Source organism: Heterocephalus glaber, unplaced genomic scaffold (genome assembly GCF_053883595.1).
Source record: "Heterocephalus glaber isolate CG9 unplaced genomic scaffold, H.glaber_assembly_v1.0 deba00001720, whole genome shotgun sequence".
Lineage (NCBI taxonomy): Eukaryota > Metazoa > Chordata > Mammalia > Rodentia > Bathyergidae > Heterocephalus > Heterocephalus glaber.
This window is the reverse complement of record NW_028258433.1, coordinates 3,086,447-3,112,710: the sequence shown is the minus strand read 5'-3', so window position 1 is coordinate 3,112,710 and position 26,264 is coordinate 3,086,447. Positions and strand designations below refer to the sequence as shown.

At 42.8% G+C, this 26,264-nt stretch overlaps 2 protein-coding genes across 5 annotated transcripts in view; one reads left to right on the top strand and one right to left on the bottom strand.

The window, feature by feature from the left end:
* Positions 1-2,728, bottom strand: part of B3glct (beta 3-glucosyltransferase) — a 141,599-nt gene extending 138,871 nt beyond the window's left edge. Inside the window, exons 1-2 of the mRNA XM_087199534.1 lie at positions 2,651-2,728; positions 1,786-2,602 (exon numbers count right to left, since the gene is read on the bottom strand). Coding sequence (XP_087055660.1) covers positions 1,786-2,602; positions 2,651-2,728 — 895 coding nt within the window. The remainder of the gene's footprint in view (positions 1-1,785; positions 2,603-2,650) is intronic.
* On the top strand, positions 2,267-25,252 carry LOC101701398 (transcription elongation factor A protein 3). 4 transcript variants are annotated; one of them, XM_004854772.3, is made up of 2 exons: positions 2,267-2,406; positions 15,918-25,252. In XM_004854772.3, exon 2 carries the CDS (start codon positions 16,012-16,014, stop codon positions 17,041-17,043), a length of 1,032 nt encoding a protein of 343 aa, XP_004854829.1. In that variant the 5' UTR covers positions 2,267-2,406; positions 15,918-16,011; the 3' UTR covers positions 17,044-25,252. The 4 variants fall into 4 exon arrangements, with proteins under 4 accessions (XP_004854829.1, XP_004854830.1, XP_004854831.1 ...); XM_004854773.3 differs by having other exon boundaries at positions 15,914-25,252; XM_004854774.3 differs by lacking the exon at positions 2,267-2,406 and adding an exon at positions 2,533-2,672 and having other exon boundaries at positions 15,914-25,252.
* The last annotated feature ends 1,012 nt before the right edge of the window (positions 25,253-26,264 follow it).

The following is a 26,264-nucleotide window of genomic DNA, read 5'->3' as shown; positions in this document are numbered from 1 at the left end:
TAAGGAGTATGAAACATGGCAAAAAGGTCTGCATCTCAGCTGCTTAGCCACTTTTAATCAGCTTTCCCAGGTGCCCTACCCAATAATCTATCCATCTATTTCACAGGCCATCCCTATTTGCCAGGGCCACTGAGAAATGTTTCACATTGTCACCACTACCACTTTTTCTCCACCCAACCTCTTAATCCCAATATAATCCCAATGAGTTTTGTTAGGAAAAGTAGGGGCAACGGGCTACTGAGTAGGTAGTTTGTGATCCGTACTTCAATAGAATCAGCATGTTAAAACTCTAAGAGACAACAAAGTCTCCCCAGGATTCTGTCTAATCCATGCCTCCAATTTTATATGAAGAGATTGAAGCTCAAAGCCACCAAAAGCCACTTACCTAATAGGTAGTGACCAAGAAGCCTGAATAAATCTGATTTGGGAATTGGTGCCAGACTTTAGGACTGACATTGTGGTAAATTCTGTCTGTATATGCATGCTGGTCTAAATAAATAAATTTTCTATATTGATTTTTCTCAAAATTCTTTAATAAATATGCTATAGTTTGGGGAGAAATTAGTCAATCCAATCTTATATAAACTACTAAGATTACTTACATGTCTCATCTACTATACTGTTTCAACAAAATTCTAAAATCATGAGTGGGGGCCACATCTTTATACACCTTAGTGCCCCTCCCCTAAATATCAAAGTGAGCTCAATAAAATGTACCCATGATTCACTTCAGTCCTCAAGAGAATACGGCCTTCCGTTTGTACCAAACCATGAAAGCCAGTTCACAAAGCACAAATATCTCACAGGGACCTTTTAATGGGTTTTATGTGTTATTTATTGTGCTTATCTGACAATTTCACAAGGCTAATAGCATTTCTAAAAATGTTTTGACATTTTAGCTCATACTGAATGTCCTATGGTGTATTATCAAATATGGACACTGCAAATATTCCCTGAAGGGTAATAAAAATAAGTACACACAGAAATACATGTGCATTTTGGCCTATATAGTGTACACGTTATATATAAATACTATGTTCCCAGTACAGCACTATTAAGTGTAGTGCTATGAATAGAATGCCAATTTCAGCTACCACCCACCCATTTCGTTAACTGCAACAAGCCAAGCGATGCAGCCAGCCTTCACCAGTCACCGAGTGGATTTCCGACACCTCTAGACTCCTGTTCTCCCAGAGCTTCCACCTAGCAAAGCTTTTTTCCACCAAAGATCTCAGACCAAATTCAATTGCTCCCTATGATTGATCACAGCCTCCTCGGTCCAAGGTGCCCTAACCTTTTTAATTACATTGTTGGCAAATCAATCATGCGTGTGAACAACTAATTACCAAATAACCTCACTCGAGTTTCCCATACTTATTGAGCATCTATAGGAATCCCAGGATTAAACAGAAGTAGCAAATACGGCTCTTGTTCAGAAAGCTTAAATCTAAATAAAAAGGGCTGTCCACACCGGACAGGTGCCAGGTTGGCTAACCAAAGCACTTCGCAATCACGCTACCTCTTTTCCTAAACTGCACCATTCTGCCATTTCTCAAAGTCTGAAATTACAGCCTTTTCACAGGCTGACAACTCAGGCAAGTCTGAGTTAGAGAACAGTATCACTGTAACAGTCTGAAAAAGGGAATAATTCCTCGCCCAAGCTTTCTAACTGGAACAAATCTCATCATAAAAGCCAATTACAATGATTTTTTTTCAACTTTTATCATATCGTTTGAGGAGAAAGCAGGGCCACGCTCTTGCGAAGAGAATGGGAAAGGGATGGACCTCGCGGTAGCTGAGAGCCGACAAACTGTTTCCAGACGGCTTCTCTCGTTTTCCCAGAACCGCTCCAGAGACCGGAGGGCGCTTCGAGCCCGACGTCTGCGCCACGCCCGCGCCACCGAGGCCGCGGGAGGCCAGGATCCACGGGGGAGCGTGGGCGCTCCGCGCCGGTCACCCTCGGGCCCGGTACGTCCCGGGGCCCGCACAGGGTCAGGGCCGGCTGTGCGCGGGGGGCGGGACCGCGGCGCGCGTCCTCTTCCAAAGTTTCTCGCACTTGCACAGTTCCTCCGCTTCCTGTGGGGGTGGGTGCGGCGCCTCCGGCTCGGCCGCCCGCCAGTCCGCCAGCCCGCCCGTGGCGGAAGGGGGCGGGGAGAGCGGCTCCGGGGCGGCGGCCCGGACCCTGGACCCGGAGGGACGGGCGCGCCCGGGTGTCACCTGGGCGCCGCGAGAGGGCGCTGCGGCCGGCGCTGCGGGGACGGGACCGGACAGCGGGACGCGGGCGCCGGCAGAGCGGGACCCGGCCACCCGGAGCCCCCTTTCCCTCCGCGAAGACCGGGGCTGCGCCCGCCAAGCCCACGCCGCACCCGTGCGCGCCCAGCCACCCGCTACTTACCCCCGGAGCAGGTGAGGAGCGCCAGCAGCGCGGGAAGCGCCCGGCGACGGCAGCGGCGGGCGGACGCCTGCATCCCAGCGGCGGGGACTGCGCGCCCTGGCTGGGCGCGGGGACAGGAGACGCGCGCGGAGCTGCGCCGCTGCTGACCCTTCTCCGCGGCTCCCCTCCTCCTTCCAGGCTCCGCCGCGCCGGCTCCAGCCGCGCCCTCTAGTGGCCGGGAGCGGGAGCGCCCCCGTGCGCGCTTCCAGCGCCCGCCTGGCTGGTGGCTGAAGCGAAGGTGAGGCCCGAAGGGCTGCGAGCAGAGGTGGCGTTGACCTCTGCTCCTCCGGCCATAATCTGGTCTGCGCTCTCATTTCCTTCCTCTCCTACAGCGCCTGGCCTAGGCTTTATCTTCTACCTTAATGCCTTCGCACCATCGCACCATACTCTTGTCCCCTTGCCGGGGTCCCTTATGACTCCCAAAGTGAAGAAAGAGGGATCACTTCCCTGCTAATGGACCATCGGCGGTAAAAAAGAAAAAACAAATCAGTAATTCAACTCTTATTATTGTTGGGACCAATATTCTTCTTTGATGAAGGTGTTTTTAATCAGCTCAAATAATTTACTTAATATCCTCTTTTTAAATGGAATTTAACCAATAGATTAGGCCTGGAATTTTTACTTTTAATAGATGTTTGTGTAAGCATAATTTTTCTGAATGTGATTTAACATTTCCGCCATAATGGAAGGGGGAGGGTGTCATTTTATTCAAAACGCCTGATGAAAATTAATTAAACTGTAGTACAAAGCCGTGGAATGACATGGGAACGCTTCATCCATCAGCAGCGTCCCTGTCCCCCCAGGAGTGTCGCAGGACTCGGTCCTCAGCGAGGAGGGCGGCCCTGACAGGACGTTGACCCAGCTAGGTTGTGTGGTGGACCGAAGGGGGTAGTGATTACAAATGCAGAACTAGAAGCCTCCCGTTAGTGGTTCTGCATTCCTCTGTGCCTCCCCAAGTCCCTGGTCATTTGTGTTTCCAAGTGGGAAGAGCCAAGTTCTCAGCCCTAGGCTGATAAACTCTAACTATAATCTTCCGGGGACAGTGTCTGTCTCTTTCCTATTCAGTTGTATTTTAGATGCTTTCTATGGGTCTGCCACTCTTAAGTATTCATGAATCCCAGTTTCTTCTCCATAGACTTAAAACATTCAACCATTGTTAAGCATCTACTGGAGGCCAGGGCCAGCCCCAGGAGTATAAGTAGGTTGTAGAGGAAAAAGAGAAGCAGGTGCTCAATAAGAGTTTGTAGCTTGAGCCCCATAAACTTGACTGGAACTAATGAGTTTGGGCTTGATTGCATTAAAATAGTATTGTGATTTTTCCACACAAGGCCACTGAAATTTTGTTTTAAAGGAAGTCTGGAGAAAATGTTTTCTTTCCTTGTGGTTCACACTGATTTCTTAAAACTGAGAGCTTGATATCCCCTGTGTTATTCATTTGGCGTGAATGCAAATAGTGCCATTTTGTTCTATTCAGCCAAGTTTTATACCCCCATGTAAATGGCATTTTGATGCCAGGGAAAGAAACATATTAGTCTTCCCTTTTCATTTTTAGGGAAGTTTTTCAAATTTGGGGTTAACTTTTTTAACACTTTTATCTTTAAGACAATTCTAAAACCTACCTGCCTATTTGAAAGTTCTAGATTGTTTCCAATTTCCAAAGTTGTTGAGCTTTCTTCCAAGAAAATATTCCTTACATATGCTAGATACTTAACCCAGATGTGTTTAAGTTGACACAGCAGTCAAATGGTTAAGCAAACTCAAAGGCCTGTTCCACATTTGGTAGCAAGGAACTCTAGGAGCTTAATCCATGTTTTCATCAAAATTCATCATGATAAAATATTATTATGTTCCAGAACAGGGTGTGGAATATTGGGCCCCAAGGACAACAGAGTGCTCACTCTTTAATAAACTCGCCCTGGCATTCTTCCTTTCCACAATAGACATTGATAAACAGCACATTACAAAGCTCTGTAACTCACATTTGAGAAAGAATTACTTCTCAGTTACTCTAGTCCTATGACAAATGAACTTGGTAAGCTCTCTGTCTTCCAGTCACAAGTTCAGAGTCCTAGAATGCATGTGCTCATGAGTACATTGACAGATACACAATTAGACACTGCTTGCAACACCAGCTGTGAAGGAACAACTTTCAGTAGGAAAAAATAAATCATATAAACACTTAAGAATGTGATAGGAAGGAAAGCGTGCTATAGCTGTCTTTTTCACGTTTACTTTAATCCCGGCTCTCATCCTTTGCTGGCTCTCAGGAGACTGCCACTTCCTTTCCTGGGAGCAGATGGAGAGAGGAAGGAGTTACCACTTTCCGGAGACCCTACTGCAACATGATTAAAACAGGCTAGTGATTTTCTAAATATAAAAAGAGAATACAAAGACATTTATAAAGTCATTGATAGCCAGATAACCAAATCCACAAGTTCCATATAGATGGTTTCTGATTTTTAACAATTGTACTTTAGGCACAAAGGCAGAACTCATTTATTCATTCATTCAGTTGATAGTGAATTCTTGGCTGACACACCCTTTGCCAGGCTCCAGGGCAGATACAGAGAAGCATACCACATGGCATTAAACTCAAGAATTCGCAATCTAGTTAGGAAGAAAAAAAATTCATAACTGATTTTAATACCATTCAATAAATGCTATAGGAAAGGTCGATAGGAACATTTTGGAACACACAGAAGAAAAAAAAATGAAATCTATCAAGTCCTTTGGAATTGGACAGAAAAGTAGAGTGACTTTAGTGCAAAATCTTTTGTAGGGGAAATAGTAGGTTTCTCGGCTGAGAAAATTCGGGGAACTGGTTCCAGGCAGAGGTACAGCACCTATGTGGCCAATCAGTCCAAAGTAGCATGGCAGGCAAGGAGAGGTAATAAGTGGCACAAGATTCTTGTTGGCTTCTCTCTGTGACTTGGAAGCGGCCTCCTGGGCATCCTGTTCTGTTTCCAGCAAAGAGCAAGGAACAAGCTCCAGCTACCCCCACTCTCTCTGGGCCCTGTCACTAGATTTCAGGCTGTAAACATATTTCAGGAGGGCATTCTCTTCCCACAAGGGAAAGTGGCTTTATTAATTATTAGTGATTTTAAGGATGATTTTCCAGGCCTAAAATCTGACAGTGGAATAAAATGTCTAAAACTGAGTCTCCAAGACTTAAGGTCCTTGTGATATGAGACCCATGATATAATACTTTTACCAGGGATGCACCATCCCCTCACCCCAGAATCCACCCTGGGTAATAGGTGAGTGACTATTCATTTCACCTGATGCTTTAGCTTTTAAGGAAGCAGAACAATCTTTATGCTCTATGGGAGAAGAGGGAGACAGGAAGAAAAAAGATGTAGCAAAAACCATCATCACTCAGAGCAGATCCAAGGGCCATAGCCCCCCAGCAGATGCTCAGGAGGAATACTGTACTTGGATGACCTAACATAGTGTGTCCTATGCCTCCAGGAATTTGTCTCGCTTTGCTTCCAAAGCACCTTGAAAATCAGAGGCAAAACCCATCTGGCAAACTAGTCTTTCAACCAAGATTCTTACTCAGAGATTCTCACAGGCTACCAACCCTGAACACAGGTTACCAACTTGCTGGTTCCCAGGACAATCCCAGAAATGTGAAGCCATTGACATTCAATTCTCTTTTTCTTAAGATCAAGTGGTATGAAGGCCTCTCTCCAAGAATGTACTATCTCCTAGAAACTCCTAATCAGAAATAGATGATCTACTTGGCTATTTTGGCCTCCCCTCTAGGATCACGTATCCTGTTCTCGTAAAGATTAGGAGCACTCATAACAGATGTATCGACAAGAGCAACAGAAAGTGCCTATGACATTTGTCAAGAACAGAAGGCATGGGATATGTCTATTCAACAGCTAACACAAAAAATGTGGGTGTTTTTGGTGCTGTGGCTAATAAGTAGTTGTTCATTTCACAACAGCTGCTTTCAGCTGTGGTATCCTGGTTAAGCTCAACAAATGAGTGCGGATTCTTTGTGAACATGTCACAGACAATCTGCATGTATGAGGCACCCCTATTATGTGAGGGTGGAGGAAGATATGCTTCCCTGGAGGAGATCACATCTAGTTAGAAGGAGGAAGACAGACAAGTGGTCATGAGCTTGTGTAGAACACATAAGTCCTCTGCAAAACTTAGAGAAAAGTCAGACAGAAGGGCAGGAAAAGAAAGTCATCCACTAGGGGCTGGAGGAGACCTCCCAGAGCTGGCACAGTGGCAGAGAGGCGATGGGAAGATGGAGAAAGTTATTCAAGCAGAGAGGACAGGATAATGTTGACATGGAGGCTAGGAGCTGTAAGAGTTCGGAGAGGAGGAGTTCAGTTTGTCAGCACAAGTGATTATGAAGGAGAGGCTGGTTAGGGCCCTATGAAGACCTCAGAGCCATGCTAAAGAAATGGACACAAAGGATGTGTGAGCACGTCATGACAAAACCCCCACTACAAGACTGTATCTCTTATGTCCTCATTCTAACCATTATCAGAGAAATGTTGACTAATTCGACATGTAATGAGTTCACAGGAAAAGCATCCCATTTATATATGTTGTGATGTAAGGAATGAGTGATGAGGTGAGATTGATGGTAATGTTCCATGGATTGGAGAGGAGCAGGAAAATAAAAGACCCACTTAAAAAATTATAAGAAATACATGCTAAAGCTAGGCACCCTACCAGTATTTTCAAATACATTATTTCACTTAACCCTCTCCAAAAACATTCCTACTTTACAGATAAATAACCTCAAGCAGCTCAAATACCAATAGCCAGAACTACCTACAATGAAATTGTGCTCTTTAATAGATAGTAATGACATAGGAGGGAATCACCATGAAGGCCTGACAGAGGTCAGAACAGTTGCACTTGCGGGTTCCTGGCTGGACCTGAGAGAGTTCACGGAGGGGAACAGATGAAGAAATTAATTGAAATGGAAATCTGCCAGAGCACTGAGTTTGTGGAGAAAATGAAATATTATTATCATGACTACTAATATAAATGATTCTGCCCTCACAATATCTACAGACCAGTAGTGATAATCTGAGCACTTCTTTTAGACTAGGCACTATCCTAAGTACTCTACATGCATTATTTCATGTCAGGTAATCTTTCATTAGATTCTCCATGTAGCTTCATCACTATCATTCCTGTTCTAGGGAGGCTACATAGTTTACCTAAGGACTATGATTCTCTTAGGGGGTCTCTGAGACTTTCACAGTCTAGATTTGCAAGGACAAAATGATAGCAATACTAAAATGTTATTTCCTTTTATCCTTCATGTGGAATTCCCACCAATGGAACAGAGGCAACAAGAATAAAAATGCTACCTCTCTTCATAGCACCAATCCAGGTAGTGACACCAAACCTTGCATGCAGGGTGGGTGAGAGCCAGGCTCACTTAAAGGAGTCCTTGATGAAGCAGTAAAAATTACTAGTTTTATTAAATTGCACCCTTGAATACATATCTTTTTTATAGTTTGTGACAGAGTGAGGAGTAAGCATAAAAATACTTTGGCATATCATAGTATATATAAGCATTTGAGCCCTTACTTGAGTTAGAAGCTGAACCAGCTGTTTATTTCAACAAATACTATGATTAATTGGTAGAAAACCCAGAAAGCTCCAGTTATTCAGGTTTAGGTGATGGGCAAACATGTTCTTAAAAATAGGCAAAGTTAGATTATTACTTGAAAGAAAACAGCTGGTACAATTTGTTGCCAATGATAAAATTCAAACTTTCATGTTTAAAAATCTTGTGTCTGCTCCTGTGAGCTCACCAGCTTCACAATCCTCAAACTTTTATTGATGATGATGTTGTTGTTAATGGTGGTATTAACAAATGTGATTTTTTGTGCCATATAATGAAATGCATCAATACTTGGAAGAGCTGCAAATTTCAGTAAAATAATATTTTCCAAACGACCTAGGAATGACGTTACAGAATCACGCATGGGCAAAGTTTCCGTTCCAAGTATGAGATAGACCAATGGATTTAATATAACTAATATTATATTTATTTTATTATATGTATCTATATTATATATATCTGAATATATTTAATACTCAGATTCCGTATTGCAGCAGCCTTTCAGAAACTCCCAGCTATCTCAAGTTTTAGTGTGATATCAAAGAATATCCACAGCTACATGGGAAAGATTTTTAAAACATTTTAACTCCCCTTTACCACTGTATATCTATGGATTTTCTTCATTTACTTCATCCAGAATAACATATCCCATTAGATTAAGTAAAAAAAAACCAGCTATCAGAATCCACCTTTCTTCTATTAAACCAGATGGTAAAAGGATTTACAAAAATATGAAAAATGATGCTTTTCTCATTAATGTTTTCCCTTTGGAAAGTCTATTTCTCATAAAAATAGAATGCATTAATATGTGATGGGTTTGTTATTTTTAATTTTAAATGAGTTGGTAAATATGCTTAAATTTCTGTTTTATTTCTAATGCAATAAGTATTTATAGATATAGCCCCTATAAGCAAAACATCTTTCGAGTCCTCAGAGTCCACAATGTAAAGGCATCCTCAGGTCAAAACCCGAAAAGGGCCAGTTTTAGAGATTTAAAGTAATAAGAGTCAGGGCTGGGGATTTAGCTCAGTGGCACCACACCTGCCTCGCAAGTGCAAGGTCCTGAGTTCAGTCTCTGGTACCAAAAATAAATAAATAAATAAAATAATAAGAATCCATTAGATAGGCAAAGTCATACTATGGTAAAAACCCAAAGGTTTCCATGGCTTAACATAATAAAATGGTTCTTAGCCATGCCAAGTCTGCTGCTGGGCTGGGAGACATTCCAGCTCAGCTGTTCCCTATTAGTGACCAGGCTGGCTGCCATCTCAACACAAGTCTTCCATAATTATTATTGCATGGGAGGGATGCACTGGAGAACCAAGCACCAGCAATCAAAAGCTACCTGTGAAAGTGTCACTTCATGTTTCACTGAAGAATGGGAAACTGCTGCCCTCTGTAGCCCAAAATAGAGGAGAGCTGGATACTGGTGAACACAGTCCTGCCAACCACCTTGTACTCCCTCTACACTCCCAACCTGCCTTAGTCAGCTTTACTTTATTATTTAAAAAAAAAAAATACCTGAGATAATCCACTTACAAAGGCCTTATTTTGGAGATGTCAGTCCATGACCAATTGGTGCATGGCTTTGGATCATGTAGCAGAGCAAATCTTTGACCTCAAAGCCACCAGGAAGCAAAAGAAAGAGAACACTGTCCCATATCCCCCTTCAAGAACACCAGTTACCTAAAACTTTCACTAGGCCACATCTCCTAAAAATTGTGCTGCCTTCCAATAACACCAGGTTTGGGACTAAGCCTTTGGCACATGGGCCTCAAGATCCAAACTATAGCACAACCTGAAACTATTTGCTCTCTGAAGAGATGCTGTGCTACATTCGTGGGCATAAAACAAAGTTGAAAATTTAGCCTCTGACCTTCAGTAACTCACAAAATATTTGAGAAGATAAAAAAACAAAGAATGTCTCCTTACGTTTGTACAGCTCTTTACTGTTTACCCAGTAACCACACAAATAAATATGGAACACTACAATGAAATTAGAAGTCTAGATGAATTGAACAGTTAAGAATGTTCATGAGAGAAAGAAAACTGTGGTTTGGATCATCAAGAATGGTTTCAGGGAGAAGGTGGAATTTGAACAGTTCCTGAAATGAGGGAAGCCTCAAAACTGGCAGAAATGGAAAACAGGGAGAATGAAGGAGATAAAAGTTAGTGAAGTAAGGGAGAGGCATGCAGGATGGCAAATAGACCAGTGTGGCTACAATTAACCATGTCAGGAAAAGAATTGCTAGCACATAAGAATGATATTAGGGGTGAGAAGATAGGAAAACTGGAAATGAAAATAGCAAGCCCAGGAGTAGGGCACTGTCCCTGGAAAAGATCCAAGTCCCAGCCAGAGAAGAGAATGTGCAGCCAATTAGGTCAACGGAGGAGGAGGAGGCGACAGGGCCCTCAGCACTTCTTGCTCATCAACAAGAGAGCTGTTAGACTCAGATATACAGGCATCATTTATTTTAATTGAAAAAGTGAGAGCCAAAATATATGTTGTCTTTTTCCCCTAAAAGTGTATTTTCCTCATAATTTCTCAACTTCAATAATAATAAAATAGTTGTGGCATAATAGTCTTATACAAATAATATAATCTTCAGAAATAGCATTTTACTAACATTAAGTCTAGCAGCTGTTGGAGTATCTTGTTTAAATTGTCATGATTTTTGGTTCTCAAGCAACAGTAGACAAATCCTGTTTTGTATTCTCTGCTTTGACATCTGTTTGTAGAGGGGACATAAGAAAGAAGGAAACTTCAAATCTTGAGATGTAAGTTATGTGTCTCTTCAGGGAAGCTGCTATGATTTACTGAAGGACCTGAGGGCCAGTAAGGGATAGAGAGGAACTAAAAGAGGAAAGTGGTGATAGAAGAGAAGAGATTGCAAGGAGAAACACTGCAGGTGTAGAATTTAAAGGGCCTTTGAATGATTGGAATCAACCTATTCTTTCATCTGTCCCCACAGAATAACAACTTTTTGTTTAAATGTCTGAAGTAAACCTTAGACCAGTGGTGGCGAACCTATGGCATGTATGCCTCACCAGTTGTTTGTTGTCATTTAAAGCTCTAAAAGGTTTGCCACATTGCCTTAGACTGTGTGATGTTAGAACAAGTAAGGAAGCTGAGGCAAGACTTTTGAGGCCTTGAGTGGCAGGCTTACAAAGTTTACTTTCTCCTCTAGTGCCGTGGTTTGGATCTAGAATGTTCTCCAAAAGCCCATATGTGAAAAGCTTGGCCCACCGACCATGGGTCTATTGAAATGTAGTGGGACCTTTAAGAGGCTGGGCCTAGTGAGATGTCTTTAGATCATTGGGGGTGTTACCCTTGAAGGGAACTGTGGGACCCCAATCTTTTCTCTTTTTACTTCCTGCCGTAAAGTAAGCAGTCTTATTCTACTATGTGCTGCCATAATATGCTTTCTCAACAGAGGCACAAAAGCGGTGGAAAAAATTGATCATGCACTGGAAGCTACCAAACTGAGTCAACTACCTTTATAAGGTAGTTATCTCAGATATATGTAACAGTAATGGAAAGCCAACTAATGCATATGGGGAGTAGGGAACCATTGGTGTTGAGAGAATGACACTCATCTAAGTAACCCATTAAGAAGAGTTTAAGGAAGAATCTAGAGTACACAAGAGGGAGTCTAAACAGAATAGTCTGAAAAATATTGCAGTAGTCCAGGCATAAGTCAATAAGGAGCTGAACTAAAGTAGTGGCTATGGAATTAGAAACAAAGGTAGATACAAATCCAAAGAGATTTAAGATTAACCAGAAGAAATTAAAAATAATTCTAAAGTTTGGAATCTGAGTGGGTAATCACTATGGTTAAAAAGTGAAGGAGAAGAACTCGCTAATTTAAAAGATTCTGGTTTACTGTGTTAGACAAATGCATTTTAAATGAGGGTGGGCCATCTGAGTAGAAATTTTCAGTAAGCAAGTGGATAGAAGGACAAGCTCAGAGAAGAGTCGGCCACTGAAATACAGATTTGAAATGATCCACAGAATGGTGGGGAAGGAAATCATGGGAGTCAGGAAAAGAGAGAGAGTGGCAGATGGCAGAAGGCCAACTTGGCAACATTTTGGGGACTGTTAGGTTTTTTCTTCTTGACACCAAATACTTGGTATTTTTCCTGACACCACCTCAACAACTGATGACCATCCCTCATCCTGAAATTATCTGGGGCCCCCCAACAGTCGCCTCTTAGAACAGAAAAGTCTCTTATCAGGAAATTCCAAGGGTTTTAAAGCTCAGTGCCAGGAATCAAGGATAAAAACCAAACGTTGTTCTGTGATATCACAAGGGCTAGATTCATGAGGGAGAGATGCTACTAGCGAAGAAATCAGAGACAGGAGGAGAGCCAGACCAGGCAGTGTCAAGGAAGTAGTAGGGAAATGTGTCAAAAATAGACAGAAAAGGACACATTTAGTTTTCTTTTGTGACACTCTAGATGTCTACCATCTGAGGCCCTTTGCTGCACTGGGGAATTCCTCATCTTATTAGGCAGATCCTGTTTACTTTCCCAGCCTCTCTTGCCCCTAGGAAATGGGAGACATAATCTAGCCTTTGCCAATTAGCAAAGTACCCCGAGCTCTGCATAACGAGTCAGGGATGCTGCAGGATACATTCTTTAATGAATAGTGGCAGCATTCACAGATGCCATCAGCAGTGTAAGCAGCAACACCCAGGGTGACAACAGATTCCCTAGATACAACTCCAGCATCATTTGAAGACTTATCCTTGGGTTTGTGGCCTCCAATCCTGGTTTTGTAAACCATCTCTCATGTCTACCACACCATCCCTAGATTATTTGAGCCATCTAATCTTTCTCTTCCTTTTCTCCTTAAATCAGACAAAGTTGTTTCTGTTCCTTGCAACTGAGGCCCATGACTAGTCCAAAAATGTCAACCATGTCAAAGACAACAGATTGTTCAAGAGAGCATTTAATTTGTTGATTGGGTCATTTGTAAGTATAGACAGGTATCTAGAAATAGGATAAAATCTTACTTAGAATAGAAAAGAGAGCAAATTCAAAGATAACACTTCACTAACCATGTGTCAGAAATCAATATCGTGCTAACCAATAGTATGGATTTGGTTAGAAACTTCAGGAGGATTCATTATGTCCCAGTTGTTACAAATATGAAGGCTATTCTTCCTGTCCTACTGTCTCATCACTGGGACAGGATACCAGATACCCACAAATTAAAGGAGAAGTTTATTTTGGCTCGCAGTTTATAGAGGTTTCAGTCTATAGTCGGCTGGCTCCAAGGCAGGGTGACATGGCAAAGGGGCCTGGCAGAGGAGAAAGAGTTCATGGCATGGTAGTGGGAAGCAGAGAGAGGGATCAAGGGAGGAGGGAGGGAGATGTACCCTTCCAGGCCACATCCCTCAGTGACCCACATCCGCTGACCAGGTTCCACCTCCCACCTCCCAGTATCACCTTTAGCTATGAACTCATCAGCAGATTAATCCACTGGTGAGTATCATACCCCCATGATCCAGTCACCTCCCCAAAGCATCACCTATGAGCACAGGAGGCTTTGGGCGTCATTTTAGCTATAAACCATAACGTTTGCTAAGTGAAGAGGGTGTTAATTCTTCTCTGTTCCTCTAACAGAGAGAGACCCACTTTTAGCATCACAACCAGTAGAAACCCCACAGATTTGTCCGGTGTAGCCATAAAACCACCATGTTCTTTTTCCTCCCACCTTTCCTTCACCTTGTAAGGTAAAATGTATTCTTACGCTTGACATCCTAAGCTCTTCAGCTTTCCACCATCCTCCCTGCCTCTCTTCCCTCACATGTTTCCCAGTGGATATAGAACTCTGTTGGGTCACCCACATTTTATAAGTGTGATATTCATTAACCTATGTAAGAAAATAGTGAAATGTTTCACTTTTAATTTGAGCCCCCCCCCATTTTTCTTCCTGGCAAAATCCTAGCCTTCCTGTGAGATTCAAATTCAATATTGCTCATTCAGGAAGACATCCAAGTCCTCCACACCTCAAGTCAAGTTACATATCACACCCCCAGACCACGGGGGATACAGTCAAAACCCTCAGGAGATACCTGAAACCATGGATAGTTTAAAACCCTATATAAACTATGCTTTTTCTTTATACATACATATCTATGAAAAAGTTTATAAATTAGTTTATAAATTAGACAATAAGAGATTAAGAACAATAATAGTAAAATGTACCAATTATAGTGATATACTGTAGGAAAATTGTCAGTATCACTACTCGAATGCTTTGGGGCCATTGTTAAGTAAAATAAGGGTTACTTGAACACAAGCACTGCAGCACTGCTACAGTTGATGTGATATCTGAGACAGCCACTAAATGACGTAAGGGGTATGAGGGTAGCTTATACAATGTTGATACACTGGACAAAGGGTAATTCCTGTCCCAGGCAAGACAGAGGAGGACAATGAAGATTTTATCACGCTATTCAAAATGGCATGCAATTTAAAACTTGTAAATTATTTCTCAAATTTTCCATTTAATATTTTGGGACCACTGTTGACCAAGGTGACTGAAACTGCAGAAAGAAAACCAACAATAAGGGAGGACTGCTGAATTCCTGTTTCTGTTCTCCTTCAGTAGGGCTCTCTGAACAGTTAGATGTCCCTGTATCTAGCTATATGTCACATGTGTGTGGCTATGTGAATTATGTCTATCTAAAAACCACACAAAGATAGAAAAAACATAAAATAAAAATAAGCACAAAGAGTTCTCTCCCCGTATCTTAACAGATTGCCTTGTCCTCTCCCCAGCCCAGGGTACACATACCTTGTACATATATCTGGCATACTCATAGCATCTGTCACACACTATAATAATTCTGTTTCAGTACTCTAATTTGCCACTATACCTGCACAGTGCCTAACACTCAGCAGATGCTTTTAAATACCTGTTGAATTTGTTTATATAACATCAGAAATAGTTTTTCTAATAGATAGTTTCAAGTTCTTATAATTTTCTCGGTGATGACAGGTACGTGCAGTTTGGAAGTCAAATGCGTGACCTGCTCCATTTAAGCTGTCCCACACTGTGCCTCTTTAGGTTCTCCCTTCTGTCACTCTCAGATTTATGCCTTAGGGCACAAATGAATGTCAATCACATCCACAATCTAAGATTCTTTTTTTAACTAGATTTGTACTTTTATTTAAATGAAGTACCTGGACATTACCATTTCAGCTAGGACTGGATCATTAATTTGTAAGTTCAAAAGCCCTGAACAAGTCAAAAGCTCAGTTATTATTGTAGGTCTTGAATCAGAAGGGGGAAAAAAACAATAGAAATACACTTTAAATGTACTCAGTTCCCATTTCTGAAAATTTTATTCAGTTGGGGCATTCAAAGCTCAGTGCTTTGTCTTATGAAAATTATCTGACTATGAAATACTCATAGAAAATAAGATCTTTGGGGCTGGGGATTTAGCTCAGTGGTTCCGCCACCTGCCTCACAAGTGCAAGGTCCTGAGTTCAATCCTTGGTACCAAAAAAAAAAATCTTTAAAAACTGCCTTTGTACTGTGGCCCTCCACAATTTTCCCTGTAGTTGTTTAGGTTATACTGCTGATGACAGCACTACACAGGTAGCGAGACATTAATGTGTTAAGAATTAGGTGAGTTCTGTGAAGGTGGCTCTGTCCTTGCCCACCCTATGACTAGGGGAGAGTATGTGTTGACTCTGTGTTGTGCTCTGTAGCTTTATTGTCCAGCATCTCTCCAATAAATCCCCAAAATATAACCTTACTAATTTGGAAAAAACTGAATAATTTGAACTAGTTCTATAAAAGGTCTTGACTGCGCACTTAACTCCTTATGCTGTTCTTTGTTTGCTTCTCTCTTAAGACAGCATTGAGTTGGCACACCCTCCACATTGGCATTTGCTGCACTGAAGCCTGGCTGCTCCCCTGCATCACTTGCTCTGTTGGGTATCACAGGCCAACATGGATCAGGAAGAGGAGCTGCTAAAAATCACCAAAAAGCTGGAGAAGATGGTGGCCAAGAGGAACATGGAAGGGGCCCTGGACCTTCTGAAGAAGCTGGACAGCTATCAGATGTCCATTCAGCTGCTACAGACAACCAGGATTGGGGTTGCTGTTAATGGCATTCGCAAGCACTGCTCAGATAAGGAAGTGGTGGCCTTGGCCAAAATTCTCATCAAAAACTGGAAGCAGCTGTTAGATTCCCCGGGATCTCCCAAAGGAAAAAAAGGAGAAAAAAGAGAAAAAGGAAAGAAGAAGGAGAAAGTGCTTGATTGTTCAGATTGGAAGCCAGAAGCAGGCCTTTCTTCACCCAGGAGGAAAGGAAAGGAAGAACCCAAGAACAAGAGAGACTCTGTGAACTCCAAGTCTTCCATCACCTCCTCTCTAAAAAGGCCATTGATGAAAAGATCAAACAAAGTGAAGACCCCCAGAACACCCAGAAGTCCCTTGATATTTGCCCCCTCCATCTGCCTCCTGTCTCCCTGCTATCTCACAGGGGACTCTGTCCGGGACAAGTGTGTGGAAATGCTGTCAGTGGCCCTGAAGGCAGAAGATGATTACAAGAACTATGGAGTCAACTGTGACAAGATGGCATCAGAAATTGAAGATCATATCTACCAGGAGCTCAAGAGCACAGACATGAAGTACCGGAACCGGGTGCGCAGCCGTATCAGCAACCTCAAGGACTCCAAGAACCCTGGCCTTAGGCGGAATGTTCTCAGTGGGGCCATTTCCACAGAGCTCATCGCCAAGATGATGGCAGAGGAAATGGCCAGTGACGAGCTGAGGGAGTTGAGGAATGCCATGACCCAGGAGGCCATCCGTGAGCACCAGATGGCCAAGACCAGTGGCACCAACACCGACCTCCTCCAGTGTGGCAAGTGCAAGAAGAAGAACTGTACCTACAACCAGGTACAAACACTCAGTGCTGATGAGCCCATGACTACCTTTGTCCTATGCAATGAATGTGGGCATCGCTGGAAGTTCTACTGACAGCAGCACCCACCAAGAAGCAGTGAAGGAGATGAAGAAGAACAAGAAGGAAGCGCTGAACCAGCTGAACTAAAGACAAAAAATGAAAATGAAAAAAAATACTGATCTCTGAAAGAGGCAGTAGCGATCAGAGGGAGAATTCTTTTGCCAATTAATAATCAGTCATTCACAATGATCGGCTAATAGAAGAGCATAACTGCAGCACCAGGCTAAGAATCCATGTTGACAGACTTCTTGTAGAAAGTCAGAGCATTATTGCTGCAGAGTCACATCTTTGATAGTGAGCTGCCTGGCCTTTGCTTTGAGGCCCTTCCCTCTAATCCAAGTCTCTCAGCCTTTTCTGTATTGAAAATTACCAGAGAGCTGGGGGTTTAATTCAGGAGTTGAATGCTTGCCTACCATGTGTGAACCCCCAGGTTCAATTCCCAGCACTGTAAGAAAGAAAGGAAGAAAGAAAGATCAGAGTTGGGGTATAACTCAGTAGTAGAGTACATGCTTAGTATACTTGAGGCCCTAGTTCAATTCCTACCACCAAAAAAAGAAAAAGAAAGAAAGAAAATAAAAATACCACTGGGCATGGTGGTGCATGCCTCTGTGATCCCAGTACTCTGGGAGCCTGAGGCAGGACAATTGCAAGTTCAAATAGACAATTTAGTGACTTAATGAGGCCTTGTATCAAAATTTTTAAAAAAAAGAAAAGAGGATATACTTCAATGTGAAGACCCTGGGTTCAATCCACAGTAGCACTAAAAAAAAAAAAAAAGGTAAAACACCAAGCAGGTACAGTGGCTCACATATGAATATGGTTCCAGCAGCTTGTGGGACTGAAGCTGGAATGAGGGGGAGATTAGAGCACGACAGAGTGGCTGGAAAATTGGGTATGACCTATCAGTCATGGAAACCTGTCAGTCACAGCCAGGATGCATGTGCAGAGCAGCTTTGCAGTCCTGTGTGGGACACCTTGGATCTGATGTCAGAAGAAGGATATAAAAAACATTGACCATTGACCTCATGGCCACTGTCTTGTTTTTGCAGTGGCCTCCTCTGCATACAGGGCATGTTTTCACTCTTTAGAGTACTTTTTTCTTTTTGGAGCACTTTTTTTTCACTTATTTTTCTTCTTTTACCTTTAATAAATGTTAAACTTTTGCATTCTTCAGTTGTCCATCCAATTCTTTGACCAGGACAAGAGACTGGAAAGGACCACTGGGCACCCCACCAACTGCTAACAGGAGGATCACCTGAGCCCACGAATTTGAGACAACCTGGTCATATTGCAAGACTGTGTCTTTTAAAGAAGAGAAAGAAAAACAGATAAATACAACTCTCCTCCTACCCCTGAGCCACACATGCAGAACAGACATACTGTTTGTCTTAGCCAGATATGACTTCCACACTAGGTAGAGCTCTCCCTTACTCCTTCCTTATCTCTTTGCAAACTCTATACCACTCCCTGTTCATAGCTGTCTGCAGGAGCCCTTCGAGAGTGGGGCCCTCGGGGAAGGCAGCCCTCTGGAGCATGGGCCCTTTCAGTGAGGGTTACAGCAGTGCCCTGATTTCCATGGCCTCTTGGATGATCCTGAGCCCTGGAAGCTGCCCAGGCTCCAGCAGCCTGTCCCCGCTTCCAGCTCCATCTGTGGCTGGAGCTTCAGAGGAGGTCTGCAGAGCATGCTGGTCTCTGATGATATCAGCTTGCTTTTTATGCTGAGAAGGACTTTGGGCAAAGCTGGACATTTCTGGAAAAGCCTTGGGAGCATCTTTAGTGAGCTGTTGATGGTTTCAGTCTCTGGTTGTCCCTTGCCTTCCAGCAGCCTGAGGCCAAGCATATTGGACTCTGTATTATCTAAAATGCTGACATGAAGAAGCCTGTGAATTCCTAGGAGCTTGGGCAAGTCACTGAGCCATTGCCTTCTCTGTAAAAATGGGAGCAGAACCACCACTACTTCCTAGGGTGACTGTGCAGAGGCTGCTGTGTTTCCATCTGCCTTGGTTCACTCTTGGGGCTGATCGCTTGGGGTGACAACATCCCCTCTGGACCTGGTTAAATCTCCTCCCTTCCATCACATACCTCCTCCTGAAGAGGAAGCCATAAAAAGACTCTATGGATGCCACCACCATCTTTAGCTGTTGAGCAGGTAAAGTGGAAGGGCCCTGTGGAAAGGTTGGGGAGTCTCTCACCTGCAGCTCCTAAAATCTGAACAGGACTGAAAACCAGGGCTTCTACTTCTTGTCATGGTGCCTGACAACACTGGGAGAGAGCCAGAGCCATACATACTGCCCAGTCCCTGCCTTCCAGGGATTTCCAACCTGACATGGAGAGAAACAACAGGCACAGCATAGAATCCCACACAAGGCAGGTTGAGATGTGCATGTTCCTGCAGAGGGAAGCTGCTTAGAAACCCAGATGCCCTTCACCTTTAATGTGGGAGAACCTCTGAGGAGGGTGCTAAAGTGCAGATTCTGACTCAGTGGGCCCATGCTGGGGCTGACATTTTCCTTTCTAGCAAGTTACCAGGTAACACCAATGCTGCAGGTGGCCGAAAGACCATAATCTGAGAAGGAACAGGTTCGATATCTAGATTTTTCACTGAATTATCTAATCTGTCATCTAAATGGTTCCACAAAAAAAAAAAAAGAGCAAAACAGTAACCATAATCAATTTAATCATGTTAATCAAGGTTACTTTGGGATGAACTTTTTTAAAAAAGACATTACATTCTACTAAGGGCTGTTTGCAGAAAAATAATACAGAATATTGGCTGGATGTAATGCTGCTTTGGTTTGGGAACCTATTGATACGGAAATTGATGCACAGATTGAATCCTGTTAAAGGGATGTTGGGGCTCAGAAAGTGATACCCCCAAATATGCTGCTTTAGACTGAGAGAATCTTTTCCTTACCTGCCTAGAGACAAGATCGACCAAAGAGAACACAAGTGCCTTCAAATATTCTTACTGAAATGTCATTATCCAGAGAAGATTAAACGCATAGCACAGAGGAAGGGACTGAAAATCAGACACCAAACCCAGAGCCCAGAAAACCTTCCCCAGGCAATTGTGTGTTCTTCAGGACTACTCATTCCCCCTAGAAATCATTTGCCACCCCTCTAAAATTGCCCCAAAAGAGTAAAGCTTCAATCATTTGGCCCTTCTTTGAGTTTTCATATTTTATACGGCTCCTGTGCACATAGCAGATTAATAAAGTGTGTTTGGGTTTTCTACTGTTAAACTCTGTTAATGGTTTTGCCTCCACCCTCATGACTTCATCTAGTCCTAATCTCAAAATGCCATTGAAATATGAGTTTCAAGTTAAATTTCCAATACAGGAACTTGTAGCACATACATTTAAACCATAGCAGAGATTACATCCTTTCATAGGTTGTAACAAGCAGGGCACTAAATACAGGTAAACACTATTACAACCCAACTCATGCTATTACATTTTTATTTTATTTTGGACTCCCCCCGCAAGAACTGTAGAAAAGTGAAACATGTAAAAGACCTGGAGCTAAGCAAAGTAGCACCCACCTGTAATCCCAGCACCCTGGGAGCCTAAAGCAAGAGGATCACAAATTCAAGCTCTGCCTCTAGCAATTTAGCCAGACTCTGTCCCAATAGAGAAAATTTAAAAAGACTAGAGGCCAGTGTGGAGGCCTTGGATTTAATCCCCAGTATAGCCAAAAAGAGAAAACACTTGGACACACAGAAATGCAATTATGGAAGCAGTCTAGGCTAGACTATGCTTTGTTGTCAAATTACCCTAGAAAGAAAGAAAGAAAGTGAGAGAAAGAGGGAGAAAGAAAAAAGAAGGGAAGGGAAAAAGAAAAGAGAGATGAAGAAAGGAAGGAGAAAAGGAAGGGGAAAAAAAGAAAGACAAGTAGACTTAATTTGCCTGTGATACTTGTTAATCTAAAGCCAGCAGGAAGCTCTGCTCTGCTGTCCTCAGAGACACAGGTTTCTGCCTCCACCATGTGCAACACAGGAAAGAAAATATGGTAGATCGCACTCTTGAAGACTTTCACCAAGAGATAACACATGACGCTTCTACTCATATTCTTCTGACCAAAGTAGGCCACATGGCCATGCACAAGTTTAAAGGGAAGTGCTCCGGACCCTCTCCGTGTGCCTGAGAAGTGAATGAAATGACAGATGAACCTCCCCATGACCACAAAAGGTATTGAAAGAGTTATATCAGTTGAAGGAAAGGTAGCTTAGGCCAGGCAATTCAATAAAGAATCTAGACCCCGCCAGACACTTGAGACTGCTATGTACAGATTGCATAGAATAGGGGAAAATTTTTTTAAACTACATTATCTCTGTATCTCTTCAACTCAACTTCTTTATGGGAAAACACAAAAGGGTCAATATTGTTAGAATTTTATATCCTGATGCAAAGTTGGGGTTATTTTATATCCTAGCATTGTATTATTTGGGCTAGGTTCATACTTAGGCAGGCAGACTTAGTTGGGCACTGAAGTAGATTTATTTTATTGATGATCTCTCAACCTGTTGTAGAATGTAACTCTGAGTATAACAATTAAGGCTCGTCTTGATCCAGCTTAGAGGCCTGGGGAGCCACATCTAAGAGGCATTCTTAAAGGCTTTGGAGCAGGCTCAAATGCCCCCCACCCTTACTGATTATTCAGGTAGAAAGGAGGGGGAAGCACAGAAAGGATCAGGATGGTTATTGTGTGAAGGGATCAGGATTAAATTCTCTCAGGCCCAAAAGGCATAGCGCCTGGGGCTCAGAATACTTTTAGGAGCTCATGACACTTTTATATTCTTTGAAATTGGCAGTGGCGGAGGGGGGACTTAAACATTGAGGAAAATTTTCAAATATATTAATATTTTTCCTTTTATACTAAACCATTAGAAAGATATATTTTTTTTTTAATAGAGGAAAGAATACATAAAGGCAAAGCCCATGAGAGTCCTAATGGAGCCCTAGAAGAGGCACCCAGGATTCTCTTCTAACCCTTCCTCTGGAGAGTAACAGATAATAGTACCCTGTCACCAAATGCACTACAGTTAAGCCAAGAACAGAAATGAGGAAACACTGCCTCTAGGGTAAGTTAGGGCTTCCCCTGCTTCCCACCCAGGGTGCACCATGTGGAAGGCTGCTGATAAGGATGGTCAAGTCCTACAGAATGATCTGGGGATAAAGTGCTCGAGTCCCTGGATGGTAGGGTATGATGAGAAAAGGATTACAGACAGAAGCAGGAGGTCCTCTTGGATGCTGTTCTTCTATTGTATCTGTCACATGTCAAGCCTAGAGTTGTTTCCAAGAGTCCTACTGTAACCCTCTAGGAAGCAGGGTTGAGTGAGCCAATGAGTTCTACCCCAGACTTCAGCAGCAGCTGTTACCTCTCTGGATGACTCATTCTTGGAGTGCTTCTGCCCTTAGCCTAGACTTTCCTCACCATTCTGATTTGGACCATGCGAGGTGCTTCCTGCAAGAATATTCCTGGTGGCCCTTTCCACATGCGCCCTTAGAGCATAGACCTGTGCAATGCCATCTGGTAAGCCAATGCTTGAAATGTGACTATTCTAAACTAAGATGTGCCATAAGACTAAAATGCATACCATATTTCAAGCCTTTCATACATTAAAAAGATATATAAACTATCTCAATAATATATTGAACAATTTAGACATGTTAGATTAAACCAAATACATTAAAATTATTTTCACCTTTTTTTTCCTTTTAATGTGACTGCAGGAAAGGTTTTTATTCTTTTGTTTTTTAATCATTTTAATCCTTATTTACACTTTCAGCTAGGAGAGCTTTTTAAATGGTATATATATGACTCACATCTGTGGCTCACATTTTATTTCTGTTAGACAGCACTGCTGTAGACTTCATGCCATACCTAAAGGGACCCTTGAAGAATCACAATTATGTCACTCATCTGCTCAAAACTCTCTAATGGTTTTGTATTTCAATCAGAGACAAATAAAAGATCGTACTGTGGCCCTTCAGGGTGCAGATGCTGCTGCTACTCTCCTATCACTCTCACCCTTGCCTCTTCATTCAGAAGAGGTTGAGGTTTGATAGTTGGGGGGATGTGCCAACTGTGCTCCCACCACAGGGCCTTTGCATATTTTTCCAGTCCTCTGCTCAGACTTCCTTTCCCTACTTCAGGTCTCTATTCATTTGTTACCTTCCTATTTAAAGTAGGACACACACACACACACACACACACACATACACACATCTAATCCCCTGTCCCTCCTGTCCCTTCTTACTCCGCTTTAGGTTCTTCATAGTGCTTACTACATGCTGTCCCTTTTTTCATTCTTTTTCTGTCTCTTGATTAGAACAAAAGCTTCATAAGGGCAAGGATTGTGTCCAGGCAGCGCTGGATATCCTAGCACTGAGTTCCTAGAACAATGCCTGGCACTTAGTGGACAGTCAGTGGATACTCAGTGACTGTTGAATGCATGAAGGATCGAGTGGTAAATGAGGGTGGATGGAGGGGAGCGCCCAGGCTGCCCTCGGGCCTTTCTTCCAGCCTGGGCAGAAGTGTGCTGTCCACTACAACACCAGATTTCCATGTTGCAGTTTGAAGGAAAAGCATAAGAGATGTGGAGTTCTTTTGCCTGGCTGTGTTTTCTGTAGAAACTCCATGAGGTGGCTATGGCAGGACACAACTAGGAATGTGTGGCACCATCCAAATACCATCAACTCTGCGCAGGTCACAGAGATCTTCCTTTCTTCTTCTTTGCACTCTGTTTTTTTCTTTAGCACAACCAAAACAGAAGATAGTCTTTGAAAACTTTTAGGTAAAATCACAAGAAAGCTGAGGAATACAAATAGCATAAAACCAATTACTGTAGCACTTGGGCTATGATCCTACAATAGCTAGAGTCAAGTCACGGCCTGATTACATTTTGAAGAGCAATGCCAGGGTTCCTCTGCCTTTAGCTTTCATCTGTCTCCAGGTCACGTAGGCTCAGAATTTATCTCATTTCCTACTCCCTTGTGGACTCTTGAACACTCACCTCTGTTCAAGGAGAAACTAACTTTTCATATTACAAACCCTTGCTTTCCAGAGACCTTTTGTTCATGGTTTATGATCAAATACTCTTAAGTACAGTTAATCCCCTTTGTGCCCAATCAGTCCCCTTTCTTTGACCCATCCAGCTTCCAGATTCATCTCTGCAGGCACCACCTTTCCCCCGTCTGACTCAGCCAGCCCCTCTGACAAGTTTTAGCAGCTTTCTCTTGATTAACAGGGAGAGTGAGTGTGAAGGCTGAAGGCCACATGGATAGAAGGACCTCTTGAGATTGCACTCATCATCTGACAGCAGCCTCTAGATCCCTCTGGGACCTTCCAAGAGATGGGTTAATGTCTGCTGTGTGTGAAATCGGGCATGAGAACTGTCCCACCCAAACTCCTCAAGCCTCACCCGATCCCATTTCCATCAAGTGCCCAGCACCAGTTTTTAATCTCTGCCTCAAATGGAAAAAAATGTTGGTGCATTCTCCAGGATTTAGAGTTGGTGGTTTAAGTTCTACCTAAAGAAAGAGAAGCAATTACTTAAGGGGACTTTGTTCTCTCTGCCTTGTACTCACCCACTGCCTGCCCCTCCTCTTCACTTTCCTTCCCTTTCAGATCAAGCAAAGGCTTCTATATTTAAACTTGCTCCACCACTTGCCTGGTGATCTTCAGGGAAATTAGTTAATCCAGCAGGGTCTTACTCTCGTGTGTAGAATGGAGATGATATTGAAAGGGACTTAGCTCACAGGGCCCTTAGGAGGTTATTCGAGAAAACACACAGGATGTCCAGCAGTGTGCCCAGGTGCTGTACAAACGGCAGTCCCCTTTCCCCAGATCTGTAGGCTTTATTCTGTCTGCCCAGAATGTCTCTGTGGCACCACTCCTGCCCATTTTGCAGCAATCCAGGGGTCCTGGGGTGAGGCTTCGGAGCCTCACCACCAGCATGGGCAGGTAATCTTACACAATAAGATCAGGGGGTATCGCTGTGTCAGTCCCACTTAATCTTCTCTTCCAGGCTGTTATAGTAATGTCACCCTGAAGTTCCAAGTTCATTTTGTCCCCCTGAGAAGGAAGCCAACTCAGAGCATAGCTTGATTGAGAGGTGAACAGAAAAAGACAAGTCCTGAGCCCCTGGATATGACAGGGCCAAAACTAGATGGACTCTGAAACTTCCAAGTTATATGAATCAATAAATTCCCTTTTTTGGTATCATTTTGTTTTGTTTCATTGATTGCTTGGTTTTTTGTCACCTACCACTGTAAAAGTTCAAATTAAAATACTGCTTTTCCTTAGCCTGGCTTTTAACTCTGGCAGTTTTGTATAAGATTTTCCTGATTCTCTGGCTCCCCTAGGTGGTAGAGAATAAATTTATATCTCTAGAATTCTTGCTGTCTGCATAAGCACTACAATCTATTTACTCTTCCATTTCTCTAGTTGCAAATGAAATTGGGTTCACTCAGCTCACAAATGCTTTGACAGAAATTTCTTTTTATATGGTCCACCTGCTTTTTCACTTATGGTGGATGGGGGCTTGCAGCAAATTGATCAAATCTCATCCCTCGTCTTACTTGGAGTGACCACTGAGTGTTTATCAGTGATGCAGTGAGTGGCCTGCGTCAGAAGCAGTCCAGGCATGAGAACACCATCTCGGTATTGTTAGAAGACTGCACCAGCCATCCACAAAAACGAGCCCAGACTCTCACATGTTTTTAAAAGTCTTCACCATGGGAATTGGGATCATCTAGATTACTCTGTATAAAGAAGAGTTAACTACTTTCAAAAGTTATAAGCTGGTTGGCATTTTCATTATATAATATGTAAGGACATATTTAAAAACAGAGTTTTGTCCATATTGGTTATATTTTATCATCATTAATTTCCTGGGGAGCCACTGCTATTGAAAAAAAAACAAAGGTCTTTGGGACTCTTATTGACCTTTCAGTACTCAGAGATAATCTGGAAACACATCTTTACCATGTGTCACTCTATGTTGTGCTTTTTTTTTACAAAATTTTAATCATTCTTTATGATCACTTGGGCATGTCAGGAACGTGAAACTTGTTTCCCCATAGGTATTGTCCATCCCTTTGGCATGGTACTTTGGCAGAGAAGGGAACTGTCCTTCCTCCACAATACTTAGCTCAGGTGTGACCTTCCTTATCCCCCCATCCCATGCCCTTGGGTGAGGCTGGGTTAGGTTTCTGCTTCTGTTTCTAATAAT